The sequence below is a fragment of the Lepisosteus oculatus genome, chromosome 6 (genome assembly GCF_040954835.1).
Source record: "Lepisosteus oculatus isolate fLepOcu1 chromosome 6, fLepOcu1.hap2, whole genome shotgun sequence".
NCBI lineage: Eukaryota > Metazoa > Chordata > Actinopteri > Semionotiformes > Lepisosteidae > Lepisosteus > Lepisosteus oculatus.
Window position 1 is genome coordinate 10,465,327 of NC_090701.1, and position 27,734 is coordinate 10,493,060.

At 39.5% G+C, this 27,734-nt stretch overlaps 2 protein-coding genes across 4 annotated transcripts in view; one reads left to right on the plus strand and one right to left on the minus strand.

The window, feature by feature from the left end:
• The window catches only part of retreg1 (reticulophagy regulator 1), a 32,246-nt gene extending 26,316 nt beyond the window's left edge, over window positions 1-5,930 (minus strand). For both annotated transcript variants that reach the window (XR_011189853.1, XM_006634523.3), the window contains exons 1-3: window positions 5,511-5,930; window positions 1,786-1,892; window positions 1,438-1,468 (exon numbers count right to left, since the gene is read on the minus strand). Coding sequence is in view for 1 of the 2 variants with exons in the window: in XM_006634523.3 (XP_006634586.2) it covers window positions 1,438-1,468; window positions 1,786-1,892; window positions 5,511-5,755 (383 nt within the window). In the remaining variant the exon portion in view is untranslated. The remainder of the gene's footprint in view (window positions 1-1,437; window positions 1,469-1,785; window positions 1,893-5,510) is intronic.
• Window positions 5,931-10,264: 4,334 nt separating this feature from the next.
• On the plus strand, window positions 10,265-27,201 carry vps4b (vacuolar protein sorting 4 homolog B). Of its 2 annotated transcripts, XM_015354792.2 has the most exons (13): window positions 10,265-10,449; window positions 11,732-11,843; window positions 12,598-12,698; window positions 17,976-18,087; window positions 18,957-19,104; window positions 20,140-20,198; window positions 20,398-20,517; window positions 21,505-21,661; window positions 22,308-22,456; window positions 22,811-22,892; window positions 24,730-24,949; window positions 25,278-25,418; window positions 25,746-27,201. In XM_015354792.2, the coding sequence occupies exons 1-13, from the start codon at window positions 10,426-10,428 to the stop codon at window positions 25,845-25,847; spliced, it is 1,527 nt and encodes a 508-aa protein (XP_015210278.1). In that variant the 5' UTR covers window positions 10,265-10,425; the 3' UTR covers window positions 25,848-27,201. The 2 variants fall into 2 exon arrangements, with proteins under 2 accessions (XP_015210278.1, XP_006634510.1); XM_006634447.3 differs by lacking the exons at window positions 10,265-10,449; window positions 11,732-11,843; window positions 12,598-12,698 and adding an exon at window positions 15,557-15,804.
• Window positions 27,202-27,734: the final 533 nt, after the last annotated feature.

Consider the following 27,734-nt stretch of genomic DNA (forward strand, 5'->3'; position numbering starts at 1 on the left):
AGTCTAAAAGTATTTCTTTGAAGTATTTCAGAGAGGCAATGTTGGCTTCTAGCAATGAGCTGGAATGTGATTTTTCAAGCAGTGTGATTGTGCTTGTCCTGTCTCAATTCCTTGTCTACTTCGGTTTCTTCCTATGTGAGCTTTTTAAAACAAATCTTTATACAGTACAGCAGTACAACAAGTACTTTGAGACTCAAATGGTATGATCACGGATATCTGAAAGTCTTGAATTGAACCGTTCAAGTGAAAACAGAATAAAAAGGTTATTTCATGACTCAACCACCAAACCTTACAATCTGCTAGTTCATCCATCACAGCCCTGTAAAAATGTGTCATCAAGTCGGCATCATTCTCTTTAGATTTCCAGCTGCTCTGTTCTGTAAAGACCCACCGATACTCTGCCTTACTGGCTGTATTTTCTAAACAAAAACAAATGAATGTAATTAATAAACAAAGACATTGTGGGGTCTACATGTGGAGTTTCGAAACGTTTTGGTCTTTATTTTAGTAGAAACATGTTTCCACGCCCTCAAAAATGATTCCATTTAAAAAGGATTCCAGGTTAATTCACATTCACACAGCAAAAAGAAAATAAAGCAGTTGCTCCACATAAACATAATCATGCAGAAAATAACAGAATCCTGGAGTGACCTCTGTGACTTGTGGTGAAGTGAAACAGCTGTCCACATTTATTGCACTGTCCTATCTCAGTGCACATCCCCATAAGGTTGTTCTTTTTTTTTCACTGAACTATTACCGTTACACACAATGAATCAGCCCATCAAGTTACTTTTGAGCACTTTTCAACAGAGTAATAGCACTAAAAAGTAATATTAGCCCTGTACCATGAGATGGGTTTAAAGCATATTTGATATTTAACCGACTAGGAACTATACCTAAGAACACCTATTATTGAAGGGTTTGAAGCAATGCAAGTCCCACCTGTGTCTGTGTACATCATTAACTACAAGCCCATTAAATGTTGTTTGGATGGATACAGTAGATGCTCTTGCTTTGCAGGCCTGTCCAAATGTCTCAGCATCCACCTGGGACTCCCAATACCGCAATGAAGAATAAAAGACAGAAACTCCCTGTGCTGATCATCACCTCCATGTAGGTCCTGATTATATCTTGTTGCGGTAGAATTGATATTATCATTGGGACAAATGCAAAAAAATTGGTTTACAACAGTCAGTGAGTAATGTCTCATCACCACAGACCACTGGTAACTCAGGGCAGCATAGGATTTTAGCAAAAGTGTACAAACTTCAAGAAATGTTAATAAAGAACACATACAAAGTGTATTTTTCCCCTATTTAGAGATTTAATACACAATTGTTAAATCTACCTTTTCTTTTATCGTTAAAACCAACACAAGCCTTGCACAAGTTACTTTCTGTAGGAGTAAGAAGTCAAGCAAAAGACAAGACAGCTTACCTCTCACTGAGACGGCGCCACAGCTGGGCTCCTGGAAAAAATAATAACAATCAATAAAGACATTTAGAATTCATTTAAAAAAATTTTTTATAATAAACATTTTGAGAATATTAAAAACACTAGAAATAACTTCTACTTCAGCATGCCATGTCCAGATTTCTCAATTTCATTGATACCTACTGTATGACGTTTAAGAAAAAAAGGATTCCTTTACTTAAACAAATGGCAAAACACAAGCTTTTTTTATTGTGCCTCAAGAGAAACATCCAGGGTCCATATGGTTTATAACCCTGTCTTTAAAAAGTAGAGATTGAAAGCCCTACTTAAATTGATTATGCCATACTGTACCTCTTGTTCTGGACAGCACTAAATCCTTCACCATCTGCACAGTCACAAGGCAAACCAAAGATAAGGCAAGCAGATAGCAAACTCTCCAGGAGCTGAGGGCCACAAACCTAAAAGAACGGGAATCACAAACACAGTCTAACCTAAACCAGAAAAGGATGGAAACAGAAGACTCTCTCTCTGTCGCACGAAGCTTGGCTGTATAACACAAAAAGCTGGAAGTGTCTCCCAGACATTCAGTTCTAATATTTTTAAGAAGGAAACCAAAAAAATACCTGAATATGAACTCCCGACACAAAACTGACCCTCTTAATAGCAAGCCACAAAGCAAACTTCTCCATCTGTTATTACCAGACAGCCACACAACCATTGGTTCTAGTTCTGTCACCCTAGCTTTTAAAAATGTCCCTGCGCTATATCGTCCATCCATCCATTTTCTAACCCCTTTGTTCAATACAGAGTCATGGAGGAGCCCGAGCGTATCGTGGCAAGCAACAGGCACAAGGTAGGGCATGCCTCGGGTGGGATGCCAGTCCATCACAAGGGCCTATTCTGTGAGTGTTCGTTCAGGACTGTCATGGAATAACCTACAGCTTTGAAACCATTTCAGACCTTGTTAAAGCCTGACGGAGACTGAATGAGACTGAGACTACGCCATATGTCTCTTTTCACAGTAAGGGTCACAGAAGGTCAGCAGAGTTTAAAGCAGGGGTGTCAAACCCAATTCCTGGGGGTTCTGGTGTCTTCTAGTTTTTGTTCCAGCTGAACTCTCATGTATATAGTGGGTCTAATTAAGTAATTAACTGCACAACCAGAACATTTCTAACCTTGTTCCAAAGTGGTTTATATGTAAATAAGTAAATTTTTTGCATTATCAACTGTAAAATAGCTTATGCAACATCCTATATGTTGGTAAAGAAGATTATAACAAGTAAATAAAGAAGATTTATTCTTAGTTACCCTACCCCCCAAAACAAAATAATACATATACACCTAAAAAAAACTTTTAACAGGTGTCTGCCTTTTCTTCTAATATGTTTAGTTTTCAAGCAGGTTCACTGAACCAAGAAGAGTAACCACATCATCACTTTCAATAGCTGCTTGTCCAATTCAGGGTCACAGATCCCAGAGCTTATCCTAGGAAGCACTGGGCATAAGGCAGGATACATACTAGACATACCAGAAGGGATGTCCAGAAAAATTAGGGAAGCCATTGTACATGTGTAAGGTGATGTATTTTGTGAAGAGCACTGCAGGGCTTGTTTTAGAAAGCAAATGGGAAAATTGCCTCATCTGTTGGGGGCCCCAATGGGATATGTTAGACCATAACCCATTGGGGCTACAAATGAAAAGCAGCAATACCGAGGATCTGTATATCATGGCTCAGTCATTAAAACAGTCACATGTTTTAATGTGATGAACGGTATTTATTGTTCTGTAAAAGCCCCCTTCCCAGCCACAGTACTTCTCTATGTGTGTCAGAGAAAAGGAAGGGACTCCCTTCCAAAATCTCTACCATAGGCTCATGAAAGCCAAAATCTCAGTCCTGGGTTTAAACAGTAGATGGCTGGTTCACCTCAAGATTCAGAAATCAGAATGATTCAGCTCTAAAACAGAAAAATTATATTGAGATGTCTCCTGTTAATTTCATTGTAGTAGCTTATCTCACAGCACACTTCTCAGTAACAATACAAACAAATAAACATGCCATTTCATGCCTGTAACTGCCACTTGACGGTTACTCTTTGTAATACTAGTAAATGGTAATGCTCATAATAGTATTATTATTATTATTATTATTATTATTATTATTTTAGTCCTTTAAGAGTTATGCTTTAGATTTGTCGGTGCGTAGGTCTGCATGTGAGAAACGGAGATTATTAACTTGTGAAAACACAGACCTCTTGCTGGGTAAGGCACTTAAAGACTTTGTTGTTTTAAACCGCATCAAAGAGTAAAAAAAACTTTTTGGAAGTGTACTGTTTACAATGTTTCAGGCACACCAGAGTTCTGCCACTTGACTGATTAGAGCTACTGACTATTATTGTGACTCGCTGGGTTAAAAGATCACGACTTGCCTTGTGGTGATCAGAGAGGCCATGTCTTTTGTTTCAGTCTATAATATATTCCCCTGACATTATCATGTATTATTCAAATCTCATCATAATATCTTTTTTTGTACTGTTACACGTCCTCTTCTCAATGGTAGAGTTCTATATATGGGAACGGAAGACTCCTCTTGCTGAATGGTAGGTTATCATATCATTTTACAGTTAGAAACAGTTTGTTTATTTATTTATACAATATTTTGGGTGGTAAAAGCTTGCCCTAAATGATAACGGAAACAGAATTCAAAAACAAAGACAACTGTCCTTTTCAAATGTTATATTTCTCTAGGAAATACATCTTGGTTCATTTCACTATAACGCACTCAGACACAACATTGCGCGCTGGGCTTTCTTCAAACAAGGTAGATGTAACTTTGGAATCCCTTCCCAAGTATACTAAATACTGTACAAACTCTTGTCCAACGCACAGCCTTATCACAAACCTCAGCACACAGTCATTTTAGCTAATGGCTTAAATACAACGATCCCAGAAAGCAAACTAATTTGCTTCTAACCTGATCTCTGATAAATCTGACAAATAATGTATTCCGTAAATACAAATTACATTGTTGAAATTGTTCAAAGCTCTGAATAAAACCTTTTGGACTGTCTCTCTCATGGGCCAGGTTTACATATTTGAGAGGTAGCTACAGCAATAAATGTTATTTTAAAATAAGATAGGTCTCAGTTATATTTTCATGGCAACATAAATAGCCAATGCAAGCGTTTTATTCGGGCTTTATCTCAACGCCTATTTTTAGAACAGAGAAAATTGTTTTTTTTTACAGTGCATACAGTACAAATAGATGAAGCAGCTTTGTGGGAGGGTCTTGTGCAACCCTTTTTGAAGAATACTAATGCACAATGGCACAGACAGATGTAGATAAAAAGTAGGTGAAGAAGGCATTCTCGCACAACAGTATCGAGAACCGCTACAAAGAATGCAAATTGTCAGGTGCACTTTAAGAGCCCTAAATAAACAAGTCATGGGATCAGCTCGCCTGAGCCATTCATGTCATTTTTACCGACGTTGGCGTGATCAAATTCTGGGCTATGTTTACAGAATTAATGAAACTGAAACTCCTACAAACGAACACACTCATGTCATTCAAAGATAAAATCATATTCATTTAATAAAGCTTGGGCATAAATACAGTCTACCAGCTAGAGCCACTCCTTAACAAACCTTAATTAAATGACCAGTAGGGTAGTGTTACAAACAAATGTGAACTGCTGCCAATTTCTTTTTTTACCGGCTGCCTTCTAATTCCGGTTTGTAACAAAAGCCGTAAAGAAAGGTTTGTAACAGATAAACTACTCGTGCTTGAGGGGTCGGTAACTCCTGCTTTAGCTCATAACTTTCAGAGGAAGCGTGAGCATCGTTTCAAAATGCAGTCACGTTCATCGTAAGCAAAAATGGTCATGCAGAACTAAAAAAAAGACGCCTTTGCTTAACCTGTTGGCTTTAAATCCCTGTTAAAACAAGGTAATAATAGCGATGGGAAAGACGGTAATCTAAAATTTGGGGCATCTGAACAACAATTTAAATACCTGTGGTTTAGTTTTTTTTGTGTGTGTGCATGCAGTACTTATCATTGCTCTAGGACGGACAGCCCATACCAGAAGACGGCGTTGGTGGCTGCGAACAGCAGGGTGCTGCTCAGCGGTCTCCGCCAGGTTACCACGTCTACGAAGTGGCTGAAGAGCGAACTGTCACGGGGCTGCCGGGGCGCTGCAACCTGCTCTTTCATCTCTGCGTCTGCCATTTCCCCAGCCTCGGTGATCCGGAGACTCTCCGTGGAGGCTTTGCCGTCCTGCCCTCCAGCTTCAGCATCCTCGCCACTGCCTCTCCCCAGACTCGCCATAGGAAATGATCGACAAGCTCGCCTACCGCCCTGACTTCGCCAGCCAGCCAGCCTGTTGTTGTTGTTTGTTGTTATTGACTTGCTGACGTCATCGAGAGGCAGCCAAGGTTGCGCTGGAGGACGATGACGTCATTGTAGAACAGTGACAGGCGAGGGAGCTTGAAAGCCTATATGCATGTGACCGGAATGACGGTGTTCAAGGCACTGAAGCTGCAAATGCTTAGCACAGGCTGCGTCTGGGTCAGGGAAAGGTTATATGCGCAAAGCTAGTTCATATTTGGTTGTTGGTTTTATTGTTGCAACAGAAAACATGTTTCATGCGAATTCATGTCGAAATTGACACCCCTCCTACTCTGTTCTTTAAATCATTGTGTGGTTTCTTTCTATGATAAAGGAAAGTGATCCACACAGAGAGAGAAGTGCCCCTGCAATAGTGTTTTATCTTTCTGTGGTGATTTGTAATCATCTTAAATCGTTTAATTTCATGTATATGTCACAACAGAATAAAACAAGCTTGAAATAGCCAGCACCTGGTGTTGGGCAGTTAAAGTGCTTCCCTCATTTAAACTCCCAAGTGAATTTAACTGCTGCGCTGTTTTGAGTTTCTGTTCCTCTCTCTGACTTCTTCATTGAATCACACATGCTGTTGTTCTTAATATTACCTTAGAAGAGGGGTTATAGTAGTGGATGCTATTTTCTCCAAGTTAATTAACAAATTCTTCTGCATTAATATTGGATGGGTGGTGGAAAACCATATCCTGTTAATCTCCAGTGTAAAAAGATTCTCTGGTTGCTAGGCACTGCCTAAGGGGCAGATGGCATTGTAATGACACCTATATAGCGCTTTTCTGGACACTCCATTAAAAACACTTTACAGGTAATGGGGACTCCTCTCCACCCCCAATGTGCAGCATCTACCTGGACTACTCACTACACACCAGCTATCAGTGGGGAGGAGAACAGAGTGATGAAGCCAATTCAGAGATGGGGATTATTAGGAGGCCATGACTGTTACAAGCCAGAGGTTAATGCCTACTCTTTTCGAGAAATGCCCTGGGATTTTTAATGACTCCAGAGAGACTCAGGACCTTTATGTCTCATCTGAAGGGATGGCACCTTTTTTTTACAGTATAGTGTCCCCATCACTATACTGGGGCATTAGGACCCAAACAGACTGCATGATGAGTGCCTTATACTGGCCTCACTAAGACCTCTTCCAGCAGCAAAGTTTTTCCCAGGAGGTCTCCCATCTAAGTACTGACCAGGCTCACACCTGCTGAGCTTCAGTGGGTTGCCATCTGTGAGTTGTTAGGTGATGATAAGCTGCTGCTGGTAAATCGTGGGTATGGATATTGTGGCAAAATCCAAGCTCGTCTCAAAAGTCAGTTGGTCGTTCCTATGTCATTTTTTCCTGTCAAACAAACGGGGAATATCCCAATACTAAGAGCGTTCTTTGTTCAGATGTCACTAGGGGGCTTCAAATGCACCTGTCCTTTGGAAATTGGTGGAAGTCAGACCTGTGTGTGACCGTCGCGGTTCCGCCCCCTCGCTGCTCCACCCCGCCGGTTCGTCCCGCAACACCTGGGGCGCGAACGCGGTTCTCCCTTAGCCCGGCCGGCTGAGGTCCCTGCTACGCGCAGGGAGGGCGATGACGTCACCGCGCCCGAACGCGCTCCGCTACATGTGATCAATTACAACTTCCTCTGTGCTTCACATTTACATTTACAGCGAAACTCTTCATATGATATTAATATATTTATTATATTAAGTGGAACTGGCTTCATCAGGAGTTAACCAAACAAACAGGACACTATTCATGTCTACTAGGATGGTATAAAGAAGTGAATATTTTAGTTCCCGTTTTTATTACCTTGGCCAGATAACACGTAAAAGGCTTTAGCTTTCTTTAGCACTGTAAGAATGACTGCGTTGTGACTGCCTAAAAAGTTTAGGTTCTCTTTAAAATAAGATCACTTTATTGGCCGTATACTATTTATTGTATTAGAATTGGTCTTTTCACAAACCCCAGCTTGCTCTCCATGAAACACACAGACAGGGAGAGAAGCTTGGGGTCAGAGCGCAGGGTCAGCCATTTATACAGCACCCATGGAGCAGGTTAAGGGCCTTGCTCAGGGGCCCAATGGAGTAGGATTCCTCTGCTGGCCGCAGGATACAAACCGGCAATCTTCCAGCCACAGGAGCAGATCCGTTACCACAGAGCCACCGCGCCGCCCAAGTGCTCTTGAAGTCATCCATCTATTTTATAAACACTTTATCCAGTACAGGGGGGTTGTGGGGGAGCCAGAGTCTTTCCTGCCAAGCAACAGGCACAAGGCACGATACGCTCTGGATGGGACGTCTGTCCACTTCAGGCCACACACAGACACAGAAACTAATACAGACAGGCACACACACACACCAGGGCCAATTTCCGCAGAAGCCAGTTAACCTACCAGTATGCCTTTTGCTGGGGGGAAACCAGAGCACCTGGAGGGACCCCACACAAACATGAGCATGGGCACTAATCCAGTTTGAAAATGTAGCCAGGAGTGTCTGGGAGTTGGATGGCAGAATTGGATTCGACACTTTTACCCGGGTCAGAAGACAAAAAGCAATTAGACGTGCGTGTTGTCTCCACCTAGTGATTCACGAGGCACATCACAAATTGCAAAATATACTAACTGACCTCCACAACAATAATAATAAAAAAAGAAATAGATGCCTTAATTCAAGAATCTACAAAGGCATTCACAGATATCTGAACTAGAATGGAAGGGGTGGAGGATCCAGACCTTCAAAGAAGCTACAGTACATAAGAGTTAAATGAGGATTCAAGCGAACAAAATAAAACTTGTGTATCAGTTACAATGTGGTCTTCAGTAATGAAATCAGGAATGTCTGTGTAAAGAAAAGAAAAGTGGTTACAAACCTCGGATGGCCGTTTCTCTATGCTGAGAGAAGAATCTGGGTTGGCCTCGTGAATATCTCACAATACTAAAACTCAAGAGTTTGAGTATTCTAAATGAATGTAGTTTGTCATCTGATTTCTCCCTCTATGGAGGAAGTGACTGCGCTACTCCAGTGATCTGGGCCTGAAAGAAATGAAAATACCCCAGTCTTCCAGCCTGCTTATCTATGCTTAGGGATGTGGCAATGAACCCAGTGGTACTCAGGACAAAATCAAATCGGACATAAATATACAGAGAACATACAGTACATACAGATACAACCTCAAAAACAAAACATTTTGATTTACAAGCATGCCCTTGTGTATTTCTTGTTCCGTTGGTTTTCTGGGTTCTTTATTGTTGATCATCTTCAATATATCATTCCCCGCTTCTGCAGTGAATCAAGGTTCTAATGTACAGTAGGTCATGCTGCTTGCAGTGACAGATGGCGACCTGATTGCACAGTGCTACATTGATCAAGTCCTGGGACCTTGTTTACTGCCGTTCCTGTGAACACATCCAGATCTGACAATATTCCAACAGGATAATACAAGTCTTCCTCCGGCTTGTGTAACAGCAGCTTTCCTTTGAGATGAGACTGTGACGGTTAAGCTGTGGATGTCCTGCTCCCCAGACCTGAGCAAAGCTGAACATTTGTGGGATAAGCTGAGACCAGTGGACAGTTTGTCCAGGCTCTGCCAAAGCAGTGAGACAGAGGTAGACAAGACGGTATCTGCGTAGCACACACTTCCATAACACAGCTTTTTAAACGTTTAAACGTTCAGTTTATGTTCATCTTTCAACCTCATTTTAGTTTAGCCAGTGGGTAGTGGAGCGATGCTGCGTTTCACCAGAACGCGCGAGTTTCATTTTATCAAAGATACATTAACTGTAGGCGCCGTCTTGTGGTGAGGTGTAACAGTTTACATCTTGTCAATCCTTGTATATTTAAAAGAGTTGCACCAGAAGGGGGACACGCTTTTTTTCTTATCGAAGCAATATTTGCAACCTGGTACAAAACATGCGTCACAGATGTAGACTTTGTATGATTTCCCGCGGTGACCGCACACCTCTATTAATGTAACTGCTGACTACTGTACTGCGTGTAGATAACCGACAAATATTAATCAGTATAATTAATTTACCTATGCTTTGTCTGTTTTGTAAAATGTCAGTGCTCTCGCTAAAACGTTCTGTCGTTTTCCGGATAATAGCTTTGTAATTCGTTGCAGTTGTGATACGTTTCTTTTGGTGGTCAGTATATTTGTCTAAAACTCCAGGAGATTATTAAAATGTACAGTAGGTAACAAAGCACACCGTCAGTAAAAGAAAATGACTTGGATGACATTCAATTAAATGGCTTTATTTTCATGTTATTAAAAGAGGTGTGTCTTAAACACTCTAAAAGCGCTGTCAAGATTTAAATATCCCTTATTCTCGTCGCCTAAATGACTCCACTGAACACAATGTCGAACAATGCTAAGTGCTTGTATCCTGACGCACCACATACAGTAGGCGTGGTTTCTGGGTGTATGGTTAAGTTTCATAGTTATCATTCTTTCAATCACATGGGTTCAGAAGACGGAAACTCATGGAGTACAAATGAAAAGTGAATTCATAATGTTACCGAAACCCAGTCGCTCTCTTATATTATTAAAGTAAAGAAAGTAGTTTTGTGTGTGTGTGTTTTGGTGAATTCCCTATATCGTTAACCCGGCGCACATGGCTTCCAGTACCAACTTGCAGGTAAGAATAAAACACTGTTTTGAACAGTCCTATAGGATGATTTGCTACCATTGTTACTAAAACTATCCAGTAATCGCGATAACGTACCGTTGTGTATTTCACTATGTAAGCTGTACTATGTCAGATTCAGCTACTTCGGAACGTAGAAAGAATTCGGAGAAGATGTTAAATGTGGGTTAATTTCTACATAGGTACCCATGTAGTTTTATGACGAGCAGAAACGTCCGCTCTGATGCGATTGCCGGTGTCGAAGTGAGAAAGGGTATACTCTGTCTGAGTACATGTAGTGTTCTACCCCCTATTGGCATTGAGTCAGAACTGTGATTTGTGGTCACTGAGCTGTGAGAAACAAGTCAAATTGTGGGTTGTCGTGCTGTGTGCGGTCTTTACCATCATCAAGAACACTGTTATCACGAAATAATAATTCGTGTTTAATTATTTAATCTTAGGTTAAAGACTAAGTAGGCCCATTTGTTAAATGAAGTGAACAAATATACTCTTACAACAGTTTAACATACAGTAAGCATTATTTTCTAAGAATGCACACGTTTGACAGTAACAAATCAGAAAACAGAATGGCTCACAAAGTGATCAAAGTAGTTAGTTTAGTCAAATACCAATACAATAGATAACATACAATATACAATAAATACAAACAAGAGGCCATTTTGTCTGTTTGATTACTTGTTCCAAATTGATCTGGGGATATCATCCTCAAGGATCCCAGGAAAAAGGCTTTAATAATATTACTAATTAGCTTCTTTACCACACAATGGTTAACATGCTACACTGTTTACCAAGGAGAGGTACTGCAAAGACAGAAAGAAAACATATCTCCTATTTGGATTTGAACCAGGGGAAGATTGAGTTCCCAACTTGAACATTAACACGGTATCACAAGGAAGAACAAAGAGTCATTCAGTACATGACTCTGTGTGCGTGTTTTATAACTTGATTCAAAATCTAAAAGTTGATTCATGCCATCTGGTGCCATTTGAAATTCTAGCTTTTTTTGCTAGAACCTGATGCTGGAGTGTGATGTTATTAAGCTAAAATACCTAAGACCATGGTATTCGTCATCATCATCATCATCATCATCATAATAATAATAATAGAATATAGCCTATACTGTTTTAACAAAGAAAACCTGACATGTTGTGTAAAAGCAAAACATTTTAATATGTACTGTATATGCCCAAGCATAACTGCTAAGTCTCATGAAGGGTGATAATAATTGCGGCAGTAATGCCAAATCTGCCTATGTATGTGTATTTCATTACAGAGAGCTATAAGCATTGCTAACAAGGCCTCTCAAGAAGACAGCGCGGAGAATTATGAAGAAGCCATCCGTCTGTACCAGCATGCTGTACAGTACTTCTTACATATAGTGAAGCGTAAGTTTTTGATGGAGTTCGATTTATTTTTGGGGTTGGATTTCAAAATACACCCAGCTTTGTTAGGAAGGTGAAGGCATATTTTGCGTGTTATTGCTTGAATTTAATTTAATTTGACTTAATTCTCTGTGGAAAGTGCATTTAACAGCATGATAGATTCACAGAGATACATCACGAGTGTTCAAGGGATGTTCTTCAAATGTCTGAACCAGAATTGGCCTAATACAAAGGCCCAGCAGACCTACAATCTATTAAAATTCACTATAAAATACCCGAATGAATCTGTAAAATCGGACTCTATTGTAACGCAACGGGGGCTCAGGCGGGCGCCCTTGCCGCATCTGGTCGGCCCCATCCCGACTGGAGGCTCGAACCCGGGACTTCCGCGTCTCTCTGCAGCGACCTAGCCCCGTGAGCTAAAGAGAGATCTCTCTACAGCCCAGTAGCTGTAGTCCTGCTATCACAGGGAAGGGCGGTGACGTCACCTGCTCTGGTACGCCGGCTCTTACACAGTGCTTGTCGGCCGTAAGCGTTACACTATAAAATCTCTGAATTAATGCCTGTGACATCCAGGTCCGTTCCTACACAGAACAACCTTTGACTGTGATACTAATGATGTGCTGAAGAACCTAAACATTTTTGCCGGGAGTCTTTTAGATACATCAGTTCTTGGCTGCTCGAGAGTGTTATTGTTGCTTTGCTGTGTTCTTCCTGATGAATAATTTGGACCCTTATTCTCTTCCTTTCTGTGCAGGTGAACCCCAGGGCAAAGAAGGCAACCAGAAAATCAGAGACAAATGTGCAGAATACCTGGACAGAGTTGAACATCTAAAGGAATACTTAGAGAAAAAAGAGGTTTCTAAAAATACTTTTATATCAGAATATCAGTTACATAAGTCTTGAAAGGTGTAATTTCGACCTCTGTTCAGATTTTAATTTTAAATTTTGGAGTCGATTCTGTGTCTGTTAATGGTAATCAGGACAGCATTGGGTGACACATCTGAAATTTCCTAAAACCTGCTTGGGTCAAAAAATAAGGTCAAACTGGAACAAATAATTTTCCATTATTATTGGATATCATATTGTTGGAAGTACTTCAGTACTTGTAAATGAAGTACAAGGCCAAAGCCGCACTGAAGTGGCCTGACAAGAAGAGAGCACATTTCCTTGAGAAGCCTAGCTGGGAGTCTTTGAATCCAGTAGAATCCACTAATATTCAATGTGAGACTTGATGATTGCTCATCAACTATCCTTAACCAACGTGTCAGAACTGGAGTAATATTCTCAGGAAGAAAAGATAAAATGACTCCATCCCAATGTGCACATCTGGGTGCCTCTACCCCTGACTTAGCACCTGCCCACTACAGAAGGACAGGTGGAGTAGGTGGGAGGAAATGGTTTTGAGCTCAGGTCACTGAGCATTCAAGTGGTATTCTACCACATGTGTAATAAATTGAGCCTAATTTGGTTATGTTAGCCAAGGAGGTGTGCTTTTTATTTTTTCAGCAAAATGCTCTTAGAATCTAAGAAATGAATCCTCTGTGCAGCAGTGTGAGGCAGTAAGTACTGCCGTCTCACCCCAGCCTCGTAGGGGAAGCAGGCCAGGGTGACAAGCTAGAGTCTCATGAGATGAATCTGCTGTACCTCTCAACACAGGGGAGCAGTGATGTGGCACAGACCAAGAAGTCGAGACTGCTCTTGGCTCATGATCTTACCCATCATCAAAACAAATCAAATCATTTCATTTAAAAAAGAATCACAGTCATCTCGGCTTTAGGGAGCTTGAGTTAAGTTTAATAAAATAATAAGCTATTTCAGTGGTAAGTATTTAAATTACGAGGAATATTTACTTCAGTTTTGAGGAATATACAAGATTCTGGGAAGCCTTTTTTTAAATTTAATTTGGAGCCGTTAATTCCATTCTAATTTCTGAAATGTTAATACCGTGTTTCAGTTTTATTTCTGAAAGTGGTCAATAACTGAAAACATTAAACCAGGAGGAAAATACGTAAAATTGAGTGCTTGGACCAAATGTCCAAACAGTTTCATGATATTTATGTTCTAATTGTAATTTGATTCTTGACCACGAAAATCATGTTATTGATATTGATATTAGTCCCACTAATTAAGAGAAAATTATATGGGACTGTTAAAGTTCTTAACCCTAGAAAACGTGTGTCAAATTCAATGATCTGGACTCAGTTCACTGTAAAAAAAAAACATATAGTAGGTATGGAGACCGTGCAGTTTGGCAAAATCTGCCCTTTACACTTTTACACAACCTTTTTTCATACTAATGTAGTCAACAAATTGACATTATGGAAGAGGTGAACTCAAGATATGATTGAATTTCGGTGTCAAGTGGGATGGGAGCAGTCAGTGGACAGGTTTAGGGTTTTATTTTCACTGTTTATAACTGCAAGACAATCCCCAGCAAATTCACAATTTCAGTTTTTAGATCGCATGACTTCAATGTGTTGTGTCTAGCAATAAAATGAGAACAAACAAGAAGTGATTGCCCGTTACTGAGACACGTATGAGAAAAGTCCAAGCTCTTATTTTAATAAATAATGTTCTGAAAGCTTGGTTGGGAAACGGGGTGCAATCTGGTCTTAAAAATAAAAAAAAGTTCTAAGATTGTAAACACAGGTTACCATTCTAGTTTTTATTGCTGGGTTTTTATGCCAACCCCTAATTTTTTAAAGCAATAAAGAATTCTGTACAAATACACACCAGAAAACGTCAGGTAACTAGAAATCCTTGAATATCGATTGTGTGCCAATAATAAGAGATAAAAATGAAAGAAGTCAGGCAACAAAGTCCAAAACCATAAATTGTGTAATTGTGAAAGAGAACTAATGAAAAGAGAAAGGTTGAGTTACTTTAGACCATAAAATGGTTAGGCGAAAACATTAAAGTGTTTTGTCTAGCCTTCTGGGTGTTTAATCGACTTTAGTGGAGTAGTCTTAAGAATAATGTCCACTTGTGACTTGTGAAAATGATCATTCCTAAGTGGTATTTGGAAATGTATAATAAATTCTAAAGCTCAGTGAAATTCATTCTCATAATAGCACATCATATTGTTATAGAATGACAAGCTGTCAAAATCGGTATGATTGTGACTAAGAAATCTCATTCCAGAAGGTGACAGCAAAGATACGTGAAAAGATTATCTCTATATCACTGTTACAGAATTAACATGTATGGTTTAAATTAGTAAATTTGGCAATGGGATTATTCCTTAGTGTCATATGCTCATTATTTCCGATTAATTCTGAAAAAAAAGGAAAAACAATGTTCAAAGTGATTGTTGTTGAAACTTTTGGAGTTGAGAGTTTTGGTGGTCAAACAGGACCCCCAAGCAAGAAATTAAGGGCACTAAACGTACTTAAAATGTAATTTGGAATAATCTGGGTATTCAGGAACACTCGCACATCACTCGAGACAGTTCATTTGGATTGGATTGTAACAATGACAACAATCCATCGCGTCAACTTCCTTGTCGGTGACGACAGACTGCTTTCGATTATTGCTATTTTCCCGAAAAGAACTGCAAAATAACTTCACAAAATTCGCACACCTGCAGCATTACAAAGAATAATTCTAAGTACCATAAAACGGAGACGTTTTTGTTGCCAGTTATTTGAAAAAACGCACTTTGGGTGTGTACGCAGGGTGTGCATAAGCACTGACGTCAGTGTCAATTCTTTCGATCACATGGCCTCAGTAGGCGGAAGTGACATTCGACATCTTGATGCGGAAGAGCTATTTTTTCCCCTGTGAGGCTTGTTAACTATCTAAAGAAGGGGGGAAAAGGCAAAAAAAAGGACCCAGCCTGTTTTGAAATCGAATTTAATTTTGGTTTACGATATAAAAAAAGACAAGCCGTGTGGGTTTTGTGTTTGGATCTGTGTTTTTTTTTTCTAATCCAGCCCCCATGGCTGCCACCAACAACTTACAGGTAAAAGCAAAGGCGACGATAATGTTAAATATGTACATGGGTTGAGAGTTTTTGGAGACCAGTAATTTGCCTTGTGTTTCGGTTGAGGCTGGTTGTTGTTTTAATTTCACGCGTGACCCTTAAATGTGCTGATTATATCTTCACTAGTAACTTCTAACGCGTCTGTCCTGAATCTTGTGTGGAAGCGTTGTTGTTGTCGTCGATTTACGCTCGAAACGGTGGTTTCGAATTACTGTACTTGAAAACCTGCTTGTGTTGAAAAGTTTCACGGGACAGAAAATTCAAGACAAGTTCTCCAGGACTGAAAAGAAATGTGTAAACAAAGTTTTCCTTGTAAACACCGTGTTTAGTCGCTTACGAAAGGCCTGAATCTGGGGATCAACACATGAACGTAAGTTAATGAAAAGCAGAAGGGTTTACAGTCGTTATTTTCCCCCTATTTGTATGTTTTCTATTTTAAATTCACCCTTGTGCAAGATTCGAACTGTAGTGGTTCGCAGATTCACGGTCTCTAAATCAGTTGTCGGTCAAAAGGAAACTCCCTTTCTCAAAAATAAACTTCTGGATGAGGGTTGTGGGGCAGGTTAAAAGGACCCATTTCTTTGGTTGGGAATTAATATACTGTCTTGGAGAGTGAACGAGAGTGCATAATGTCTCAAATGCAAGAGTGCTTCGCGTCCTTCGTAAAACACATTTTTAGATAACCGCAATCCTTGCATGTTATTTGTAAAAATATTAGAAAACCTTCATTTGCAACTGAAGCTTGATCATAGTCTGTGGGTATGAGCCCTGTGGAGACCGTTCAATATCGGCAGCTGTACCAATGACGCATTTAACCAGTCGTTGTAGAGTTGCAATATTAAAACATTTTAGTTATTTGCAGATAGGCCTTAGACATTGTTTTCTGAAATGTGTACAGGTACGTATAAAACGGTACAGTTGTAGGCTTTTGAAAAGATTGGTGGTGTATCAAATTCTGCCTACCAAACAGTTGTCCATTAAGTAAAGAACATAAATATTCAATCGTGCCTGATAAGGACCGTGGAGAGAAAATGATGGTTATCTGCACAGTGCGCATTTCCAGCCTAGTGGTGCGACGATGACAGTTCCGTAATGCAAAGTGCTCCTGTTCACTTTGAGGAAAAGTATCATTTTAGGATTTTTGTTTTGGTTTGTTTTCATGGTACTCCTGCTTTTTATGTATTTTGTTATCTGAAACAGAATTGGCAAATCTGGAACAAGGTGTCAACAGAGGTATTATCCAGTATTTGACTCTTGAGCTAATCGTTAGTTTAGCAGCGCAAATTGCTACGTTTCTGTTTACATTAATTAGCTGTTACTTAAATCAAATTAAATATCAACATATATTGAAATATATCACGATCGTTTGCGTTGTATCCTGGAAGAGTACCTGTGTGTATGTAGCAAGTGCAATGTAACGTCTTGCTACACTTTTGCTTCTATAGAACATATACTGTACTTATTAATAGGTAAGCTATTGAAATTGAATTTTGAAATATCAGTTTATCTAAAATAGTTCATTTTATCCATCTGACCTATTCTGCTGTCTGTAATGGTTGTGATGCCTGCAGGGGTTTTTAATTCGAACCTTTTACTCGCAGTTTCATCAACCTTTTAAAGACTAAACAATACTCTGCGTGTTTTAGTGGGTAAATAACTGACTGAAGCTTTTGTAGTTAAGCAGGCCTGGGTGCCAGATGCTTCACAGGGATTTTTCTCTACATACACTCCCTCGAGGATGACTGGAAGAATTGCATTACATAACTGGGACATAAAAAACAGGGGGAATTAAATTGCGGGACAGCACAGAATGATATCCAACACTGAATGGTAAAATATTTCTGTCATAGGGAGCAGTTTGAATATTTGCAGCTGAATATTTAAGCGTGGAGAGTTTTGTGTGAACAGGCCTGGTTTAAAATTCTTTTATGTGTGCCATTGTTCACACAGACACACCTGGTTTATTAAAGAGTGCCATCACACTCCTTTTTAACTCCTTTCCATTTCATAACCTCAGGTTTGCTTGTTCTCAGGTGAACACTGCTGTTTCGTATGCTATTTTAAGTATGTGTTCGGCCCCAAGTTGTGTATTGCCCATTACTGTTTTCAGAATACTTCTTTTTCTCATTGCTGTTGGTTTTTCGTTACAGAAAGCTATAGACCTCGCAAGCAAGGCGGCTCAAGAAGACAAAGCACAAAATTACGAGGAGGCGCTCCGTCTGTACCAGCATGCAGTACAGTACTTCCTACATGTAGTGAAATGTAAGCCTTTCTGTAGCTGTTTTGTGTTTAGGTATTACGGTTTGTTTGTCCATTAACAGAAGTCCATGATAAGGTGGGTCTTGAGTGCGTGGAGTGTTTTTAATACTCATCTGTTTTTCCTGTGTTCTGTTGCTGTTGCCAGCATTGTTAGTGTTGTTCATTTGAAGAACAGTGTTTACCACCATTATGCGCCAATTTATGCCCCTGTAATCTTTCATTTTAAATTAATGTATTGCAAGTATGAAGTATACATTTTTTATTTATTCTTTAGGCCTGTAATAAACCTTTACGTTTTAACAATGCGTCATGTAATCGAACAAACCTCATAGTTCAGTTGGTCCTGTCTAGATTATCAGTGTGCTTAGAATCATGTGGGTACTGGATATTGTCATGCAAGCAATGTAGTTTTGATTAGAAGATATGGCAGTATGGTTCACTACTTACCTCCCTCTGGTTGGATCCTTATTAGATTTTGACACCAGGCTGTCTTTTATTATCATTAAATTCAGGATATACCATACACTAAAAGCAGGCTTAACTGATGCTTGGATTGAAAAATACATAATTGTTGTTCCTACCAAACCTGAGATTGCAGAAACGCGTCTGCACAGATAACACCCATCTCCAAATACAGACAGGCTGAAGGAGTGTCTTGTTTTCTGCTATCTCTGATAGGATCATAGTGAGGATGGACTGCATTCATTTTGCTTGAAGAGTCCATGTACAGCCTTTCCTGGTGTGTCAGAATAGAAATTGGTCACTGGAAGAACTGTCCATGCTTTCACCCTTCATCCTTGAAACGCTGGTGTGCTAGGACTTTAAGACCCTTGAAGAATAATTCCAGTTGTCTTTTTTTTTCCCCATCGCAGATGAGGCTCAGGGAGACAAAGCAAAGCAGAGCATCAGAGCGAAATGTGCTGAATACCTGGACAGAGCCGAAAAGCTAAAGGAATATTTGAAGAAGAAGGAGAAGGCTCCAGCAAAGCCCGTTAAAGAGTCCCAATCTGATGACAAAGGGTAAAGTAAAAGTTAATTCAAATCATCTACAAAGGCTATCACAAACCAGAGCTGAAAAAATGATCTCATGCCTTTTCCTCATTTACACAACATATTAAGGTCCTACTAAGTAAGATAATTTCTCACTCTTAACAGTGAATTTGTTGCTTCAAAATGATCACTTGAGGTACTGCATGTCTTGATATTGAAGAGGAGCTCTCTTTTAACAGAAGAGGGCACCACCAGCTCTGTTCCTTTTTTGCAAGAAGTGGGTCCCATTTAGCAAAAAATGTCTCTTCTCAGACCTACTCCAATGAAAACTGTTCTTAAGACCAAATTGTATCTAATGATGATACACTGAAGAAGCCTTTATCCCCAGACCAGCATTGTTGCTTCCTCGCGAAGTCTTCAGTGAGGATCTTTATTGCTGATCTTGGAGTGACCAGTAACTCTGCATTTTTTATAAATTGGCTACCCCCTTTGCCTTCAGTATGATTGTTATCAGGTTTTTTTTTAAAAACAAACTAATCCTACAGTATATAGGATTTTTTTTTTGTGGGAAGGGAGATTTATATGTAACACTAGAAAAGTAATCCTGTATGGAATATCAGTGTTCTTTCTGCTGCTCCTCCTGTGTATTTGGAAGAAGAATTGAGCCTAATGGAAAGACTGGGCTGTGGAGGAGACTACTACAGTCCTTTTTTCCCCTTTTGACCCTGATTGAAGGGGGTTGTTGCATTTTCTCCTTCTTAAAAAGTATGATATGACGGAGTTAAGTTGGAACTCCAGGTTCACGTAGCACTTGCCTCATTTAACTACATACCAGAACTCATTTGTAGATATGCTTTCCTTAAGTTTGTTTCAATGTTTTTCTTAGTTGAATGTTTTAGAATGAGGAAAAAAAACGTTATTTTAACCGTAGATTAAAGGGTGGGCAAGAAAATGATGGGGGGGGTTTGTATAAAATAATTTACCACCAAGATTGTCACTAAGTCCAATGTGCCTGTTTGATTCAGCCCTTTACTCTTTAAGTTTAGACTGTGTTTTTATTTTCAGGAATGAAAGTGACGAGGGAGATGATCCAGAAAAAAAGAAATTCCAAAATCAACTCCAAGGTGTGTAGGCATAGAACAGCTTCTGGTGATCTTTAACTTGCAGGCCTCAGTACTGTACTTCAAAGCCCTGCTTTGTACTAATTGAACTTACAGTAGTTTTGTGTGTCTGTTTTGGCTCATTTCAGAAGTGTTAAATTGACAATTGCCCTTTTATTGCTCGACACTTCTTCATTCATGTGTGCATGTGTTTGTGTCACAGGGGCCATTGTTATGGAAAAGCCAAATATCAAATGGAGTGATGTCGCTGGTCTTGAGGGCGCAAAGGAGGCACTGAAAGAGGCTGTAATTCTGCCCATTAAATTCCCACACCTCTTCACAGGTAACTTAAGTCCCCTAAGTAGTGAAATGTGGAATTGCAATGCTATTTGAGAAATGCAAATATTTGCAAGGAGAAAAGCACAAACTGAGAAGCCAAGTGTTGCGGTTCTGTTACCTTTGGTAAAAATGCATTTCATTTGCAGTAAATGATAATCTGGCCTGTGATTTGTAATTGAAATTTGTAAGTGTTTTTCATAATCTTTAGGAAAAGATAAATTGAAGCTCTGCAGATTAGAATCACATGGGAAGTATTTAACAGAAAGAATGAATTTGTGAATGTGTCTGTGGCTACGGTAGCTATTTGACAGGGTATTTCATTTTTAAGTGCTAAACTCCAACTTGCTGTTGTGTGCTAAGAAATGATTAATCGGGTAGCTGTTGTGTCAAGATGTATCTTCACAATCTGCAGAAGCAAGATCTAGAAAAACAACAACAAGAGCGGTTTGCTGGATTAGCATTCTGTAAATGTTATTCATAACATAAGGGAACTACATAATGGCTTGTGCATCATTAGGTATTTTAACTTGTTTTGATTTTATTTGACTGAAGTGTCTTTTTATGTCTGTTGATACATGTATGTTTGTTTGGAGTACAGATTGAGTCATGTAGGGGTACATACAGTAAATTCAAGTCATTAGCTCGTTGTGACCAGAATTCCCCAGGTATCCACCCACAATGAACAGACAATGAGGCAGAGGTGTCCTGTTTCACTGCTTCATTTGATGCTAACTCACCAGTAAGCCAACATGGAGCTTTTGACACCTCTGACCGGAGGGCATGTCAACATTACTAGAAACTCCTACTTCCAATGAGCTTCACCTAGAATGTCCTGAGGAATTGTGCAGAGGTTTAATGACATTTGTGTGGCAAAAAGTGCTATAATTTGTGCCAGTAACTTAAAATTGTTGGAGATTTGATTGAATAAGATGAAGGAGAATGGTCCTGTGCTGGTTTCTCTCCAACCCCAGTGTCTGCCTTCCTTATTCAGGTAAAAGAACACCATGGAGAGGAATTCTGCTCTTTGGGCCTCCTGGTACAGGAAAGTCCTACTTGGCCAAAGCTGTGGCAACTGAAGCCAACAACTCTACCTTCTTCTCCATCTCCTCTTCAGACTTGGTGTCCAAGTGGCTTGGTGAAAGTGAAAAGTATGTGCTTTTTGAAGATTTGTATTTAGCAGGTGCTATTGTTTTAAGACAACTGTTGGATAGTTACTGCATTATTCTAAAGCACTTACAGTATATTTCATCTTGGACCTGGGAGTTGGTGTTTCTTGTGTGTTTTCTTTCCATCCTGCACAATTACTAAATTTTACTTGAATTGATTGTTTACTTGAGTGCAGCAGCAGAAACGGTGCTAATACAGACCAAAGTGCCATGGCTACAGGCAAACATAAATGGTTAAAAAAAGTGTAGTTGTTACTGTGGAAAAGGCAAATGCTTCCTTTGGAGAGGTGGATCATTAAACCAGTGGCTTTCGATGTTTTGTTTCTGCAACGTCGTGAAAGAACCCACTTCAAAATGGGATTCTCAATTTAAACATTAAATGAGAAACAATAATACTGGTCCTGGTAAAACAGCTACTGTTTGTTATATTGGAGATAATCCACAATGTATTTGTACACTGCTGTACTGAAAGCCTGCTTGAAAGTCACTGCTTCAGACTGTGGAATGGACTGTAGTTCAATGTTGCGGATTGAACGTAGATTGGCTCACTCTTGATCCCTAATCCTTCGTCCGGGTTTGAAAACACGACCTGACTCCGATGCCTGATAGTGACCCTGCTCTCTCCCAGGCTGGTGAAGAACCTGTTCCAGCTGGCGCGAGAGCACAAGCCCTCCATCATCTTCATCGACGAGATCGACTCCTTATGTGGCTCAAGGAGCGAAAACGAAAGCGAGGCAGCGAGGCGCATTAAAACGGAGTTCCTGGTTCAGATGCAGGGTGAGAATCTGTAAAGAATGAACTCGGGGTGAGGCTGTGCAGGTTTAATTTCGATTGCAGGTGCTGTGACTGTTTGTATGACCAAATTAGCCTTTTGGCAAATGTTAAATTATGTTAATTAAAACAAAGTTTAGTGAGATGATCCATCCTAAAGTACTATTCAATCAAGTGAGATGTGGTTATTATGACTTCTGTTGTAATCGGAGAGCACTGGACTTTGTATGCTAGGTATACAGGTAATAACAGGTTGATTTAATTGTTTTTGTTTGTCTCCCCTGTTGCAGTTCTTGACTTCTAATTGATGTTCAGAAGTGTTTGTACTACATATCTCATTTGAAGTTTCTCTCCAACTAGGTGTTGGAAATGATAATGAAGGAATCTTGGTGCTGGGAGCTACAAACATTCCCTGGACACTGGACTCTGCCATCAGGAGACGGTAATTTTGAGATTAGCCGAAAACGGACTGTTTCGAATTTCTAAATGTTTTAAACGCTGAATAGTGAAGCCTATAAAATGCTGTATGTTGTAAGTTGTTCTGTAATGAGTTGATCTGTGGCATCCAGTAGAGAGCATCACATACACAATTCTCAAGCCAGGTAAAATATTACTTCTGCGCTTGTATACAAGATGTTTATGCCATGTAAAATAATATTGTTGCTGTGCAGAGGTATTGTATTGTTCTACCATTTTTCCTTCTTTACGCAGAAATAGTTTTGTAGCGATCAATTACTGGCATATTAGCAATTTTGGTTTTAGATAACAGCTAATCCTGATCGATCTGTTGATATCCTTAGAGGAACGAGTTATACTCTTTACTACTTAGGACCAAGTACAGATGCTGTCTGTGATTTGGCCAAACTTTCCATGATTTCACAGAGGCCTGCTTAAATATTAATAACAAATAGAAGTGCAGACAAAAAGGCTACACAAAGTGAAAAAGTAAGCCAAAAAGAGCAAACAAAAAACAATAAAGCACATGAATGTGTAGTGATTGTACTTCAGACTGAAATAACTAAGGCTATGATGCGATTTCCATGTTTGTTGATTCTGTTTCCTTAAGATTCTTCTCCATGCCCACAGAATAAGGGTAACAGCTCTCTAATGTAAAATGGACAGTACTGTATGAAAACATCTAGTTGGTCAGTTTCTCTTCAGTAGTGTTAGTTCTTACACTCCACTTGCAGAATGCATAAAGGAAAAGAGTGAATTTAGTGATTCCAGCAAGTAACTAAATTGTAAGACTTAGGTGTTGACCATGGACTTAATAAAAGTGTTGGTTCTAAGCAGCAGATAGAACCTGTGCTGTACAGTGACTTCGTAAAACTTGCTATTGTTGACCTGTGGGGAAAAAATGCCACAGAATGTATTCTGCCCTAATTTAAATTTGTTCCGTTTTGGTTTATTTTTGTTGGATGGAATTCTAAATCAATGTCAATAAGGTCGAATAGTTGCTGCTAGTCTGAGGGTTCTGAAGATGAAAGCTATTAGACCATAATGGTTGCAAATTGCAGGAGGTCATTCGGCTTGTCCTGCTCAGTTTGTTTTTAGAATCTCATTGAGATGAGCTTCTCATCCAACCATTTCTTGAAGGAGCCCTGAGTTTGGGCCTCAGCTTCATCGTTGGGAAGCCTTTTCCACATACCCAGAACCATGTGTTTGTATATAAGCGTTTTGTGTTTTCCATCCACAGATCCTCCCTTTTAGTTTCCAGTTGCAAGCCTATGTCCTTGTTTCAATATTGGCTGTGAAGCAGTCCTCTCAGGATTGACTTTCTGTTCTTTTTAGGGTTTTTTTTCTACATTGAAAAGGATACCCAGAAATCGATAATACAAGATTATATTAGAACAATTACAGTTGTAGCTTATCAGACAAGCTTCTCTAAAGAAATATTTTTGACTCTTTTACTTAGTTGACTGTCAAATTCCACTTAATAGGATGTCTCTTGACTCGCATTGCCCAGGTTGTTTGACAGACGTCTTCAGGCACATTGGCTAAGTGGGAAAGTTGACTTCAGGGCTGTCTGTGCTCTGTTCGGCCTCCTAGACACACAGCAGCTGTCTGGGCTCTGCTAGACACGCAGCAGACTTTGGTTTTTAGAGCAGTGTGTGAAGCACCTTTCGTGACCACTAAAACTTCACAAAATGCAAGAGGCCTACAAATGTGTGCTCTTCCCACACATTTTCGAACTCTTCGGCATTTTCAGTCTTCAGAAGCCGGATGTTAAAATCCTGGGGAATAAATAAAAAAAACAACAACTTTTGTCTTGTCTCCAGGTTTGAGAAACGCATCTACATTCCCCTCCCAGAGGAGCACGCCCGATCCTTCATGTTCAAGCTGCACCTGGGCTCTACACCCACTAGCCTCAGTGATTCCGACTTCATGACTCTGGGCAAGAAAACTGAGGGCTACTCAGGGGCTGACATCAGCGTTATTGTGAGGGACGCCCTGATGCAGCCAGTCAGGAAGGTGCAGTCAGCCACCCATTTTAAGAAGGTATGCAAATGTTTCTTAATTGTGTTCATTTTCATGTCTGGTTTGAGGATTCACATTTATACCCGATTTGTGAAAGAGTGTACATGCAACACAAAATGGGCACATACATACGAATAATGATTTGTCTGACCTAGCTGTTCATTAATGAGGAATAGTGAGAAATACAAGAGGTAGTGGCTGAGGATGTGACCAAAAGCTCAGATTTCTCTGCTTTTTGTAAAATAGAGCTGATGGTGCTCAGTAGCGTCTGCATGCAATACACCCTAGCATACTACAGTTATGACTCTGTGCTCTTCCTCCTGCTCACACATTTGGTGTGTGCTCACAGGTTCGAGGGCCATCAAGGGAGGACTCTAACATTCTGGTAGATGACCTCTTGACCCCATGCTCTCCAGGAGATCCAAATGCTATAGAAATGTCCTGGATGGATGTACCAGGAGATAAACTCCTGGAACCTATTGTTTCTATGGTAGGAAATGTTTTCACTCCAGTAGATAATGACTGTAAATTCTGTAATGAATGAGAAAATATTTTATTTAAAAATGTTCAGCTTAGTTATTAACTTTCAGATGATTCTTTCCACCACCTTATAAATAATCTTAACAATCTAGAATATTCTTTGTACAAAAAATCAACTATCTGCCTCTCGGAACATGACCTGGAAAATGTCCCTCTTCTCTGTAGGTCAGCATTGACGTAAAATAGGAAGTGTAACTGTACAGAGGACAGGAGAGAGTTTTTTTTTAAATGTAACATTCCTAAAATTTGACAAATTTGTATTTCATGTTTTTCACAGTCTGACATGACAAGGTCCCTAGCAAACACCAAGCCGACAGTGAATGAGCAGGACTTGGAGAAACTGAAGAAGTTCACAGAAGATTTCGGCCAGGAGGGTTAGAACTGAACTGAAAACGAATCATAACCAAATGGATTTGGAGTTTAAAATCTTTCCAGTCTTTCTTTCCTTTTCCCTCCTCTGGATGCTTCTGTTGTTTTCATTCCAAAATGGTCAGGGTCCCTTTCAGACATGACTGCTTATCCAGTCTCAGGATGATAGAGGGTCTTTAACTGAAAATTGTCTGTACTTCTAGTTGTTTTCTGTTGCCAATAAAGTGAAACATAAGTCATTTTCATATATAAATGAATAAACCTTACATGATTATGACAAAAATGGAGACCATTTAGAATTACTGGGGTTTTAAGAGTCAAACTGACAATACATGCCATCCTCATACTTTAGATACCAGTGCTTCTCAAGTCTAATTTATTATTGGCCTCAGACGTATGACCACGAGTACCTGCTGGAAGTCACATTGCTGTTTTCTTCCAGAGAAGTGTTAGTTTAAGGAGTCGTGTTGAATGTTGAATCCCAGTGGAAGCTGTTGTGGCCTATCTGAGAAACACTACTGTGCGTGGCTGTGTTGTAATTTTGATTCAGAGCAGTTGCTTAAGGGGGTGGGACAGAGTCACTTGGTGAGGCTGAACTGGGTTTTCATTCGTAGTAAGAAGTGGGGCGAGGCAGTGTACTTTTAATTTAAGGTATTTTAATTTTATGTTTGTTTTTTATGTTTTCATCTTCGGTGGTTCACCTGTCAAGCATGTTTTGTAGTTTTCTAAATGAGCTTGTGAGGCATTTTCCATGCAGTAACTGGTGTGCGCCGATGTCTTCTCTTTGAGTAATGGTTAGGAACCTTGGAAGGTTTCTTATCATGGCTCAAAGGGAGACAGTCGGGGAACGAAGCTGTGCATGTGTGAAACTGAGGGCTGAACTAGGACGTGCTCTCACTGTTACCTTTCATGTCGGGCACTTTTAGTGGCGGCATAGAACACGTGCCTTTACTATGGATTACTACATCCTTTGTGTTTTTATTGAACATTACAGACACCCAAAATTAAACTTCATTCTGTGTATTCCAGACTCGGATCACTAGGGAATGATTTATTTGAAATATGGCATTTATTAAAGATTTGCACATTTCATTTTCAACTTTTGAATATGATTGTATGTCTATATGCACTCAGAGGTGTTGGTTTTCTTAAATACTTTCAGCCTTTATACAAAAGTCTATCAGTGTATAAGTAAGTAGTTTTATGCAGTTTATTGCTAGAAATATTAAATTACCATATACCTTTAGTGCTCCATTCTAATGTATTCCCTGCAAGGATCTTTCATGACTCAAAACATAAGTTTTGTTTTTTTTTATTATTCTTTAATGCATATGTAAATAAAGCCATTACCTATTGAGAACTTACACTAGTTGTCTTGTGTCAATGTGTAGTTAGACATTGTAATTTCATTATGGCTGACTGTTCCAATGAAAGACTTCCTTAGGCTCCCTGAATATAAGAATACAGATACTTGTATTTTAGAGGAATTAGTTTTTTAGACTGCACTTTATACTGACTTGCCATTTAAGTACAGTAGATTAATTGCTCAGTGGCTTACAAGAGCTTCACCATTAAAGGTGAGTCAACATTTTGATTTTTTTTTGTACAAAGAGGAACACCAAGGTAGTCTGTAAATGCCTTGAATAAGCAGTTCATTTTAAAAAACAGCAACTGTTACACACCTTTGTTAATTTTAAGTAAAATGATTTGTATATCCCTACATTTTCTGGAAGTTATGTGACATTTTTCATGTGTATTTGAATGTATTCTCAGAGCTTTTAGCTTCCTCTTTCTATTATATAAAATATACAAATGTCATGTGAATATATCAAACATCTGATCAAAAGGGGTAATTTAGTTCATAGCCTTTGCATTTTTGCAAATTAAAGGTTTAAGC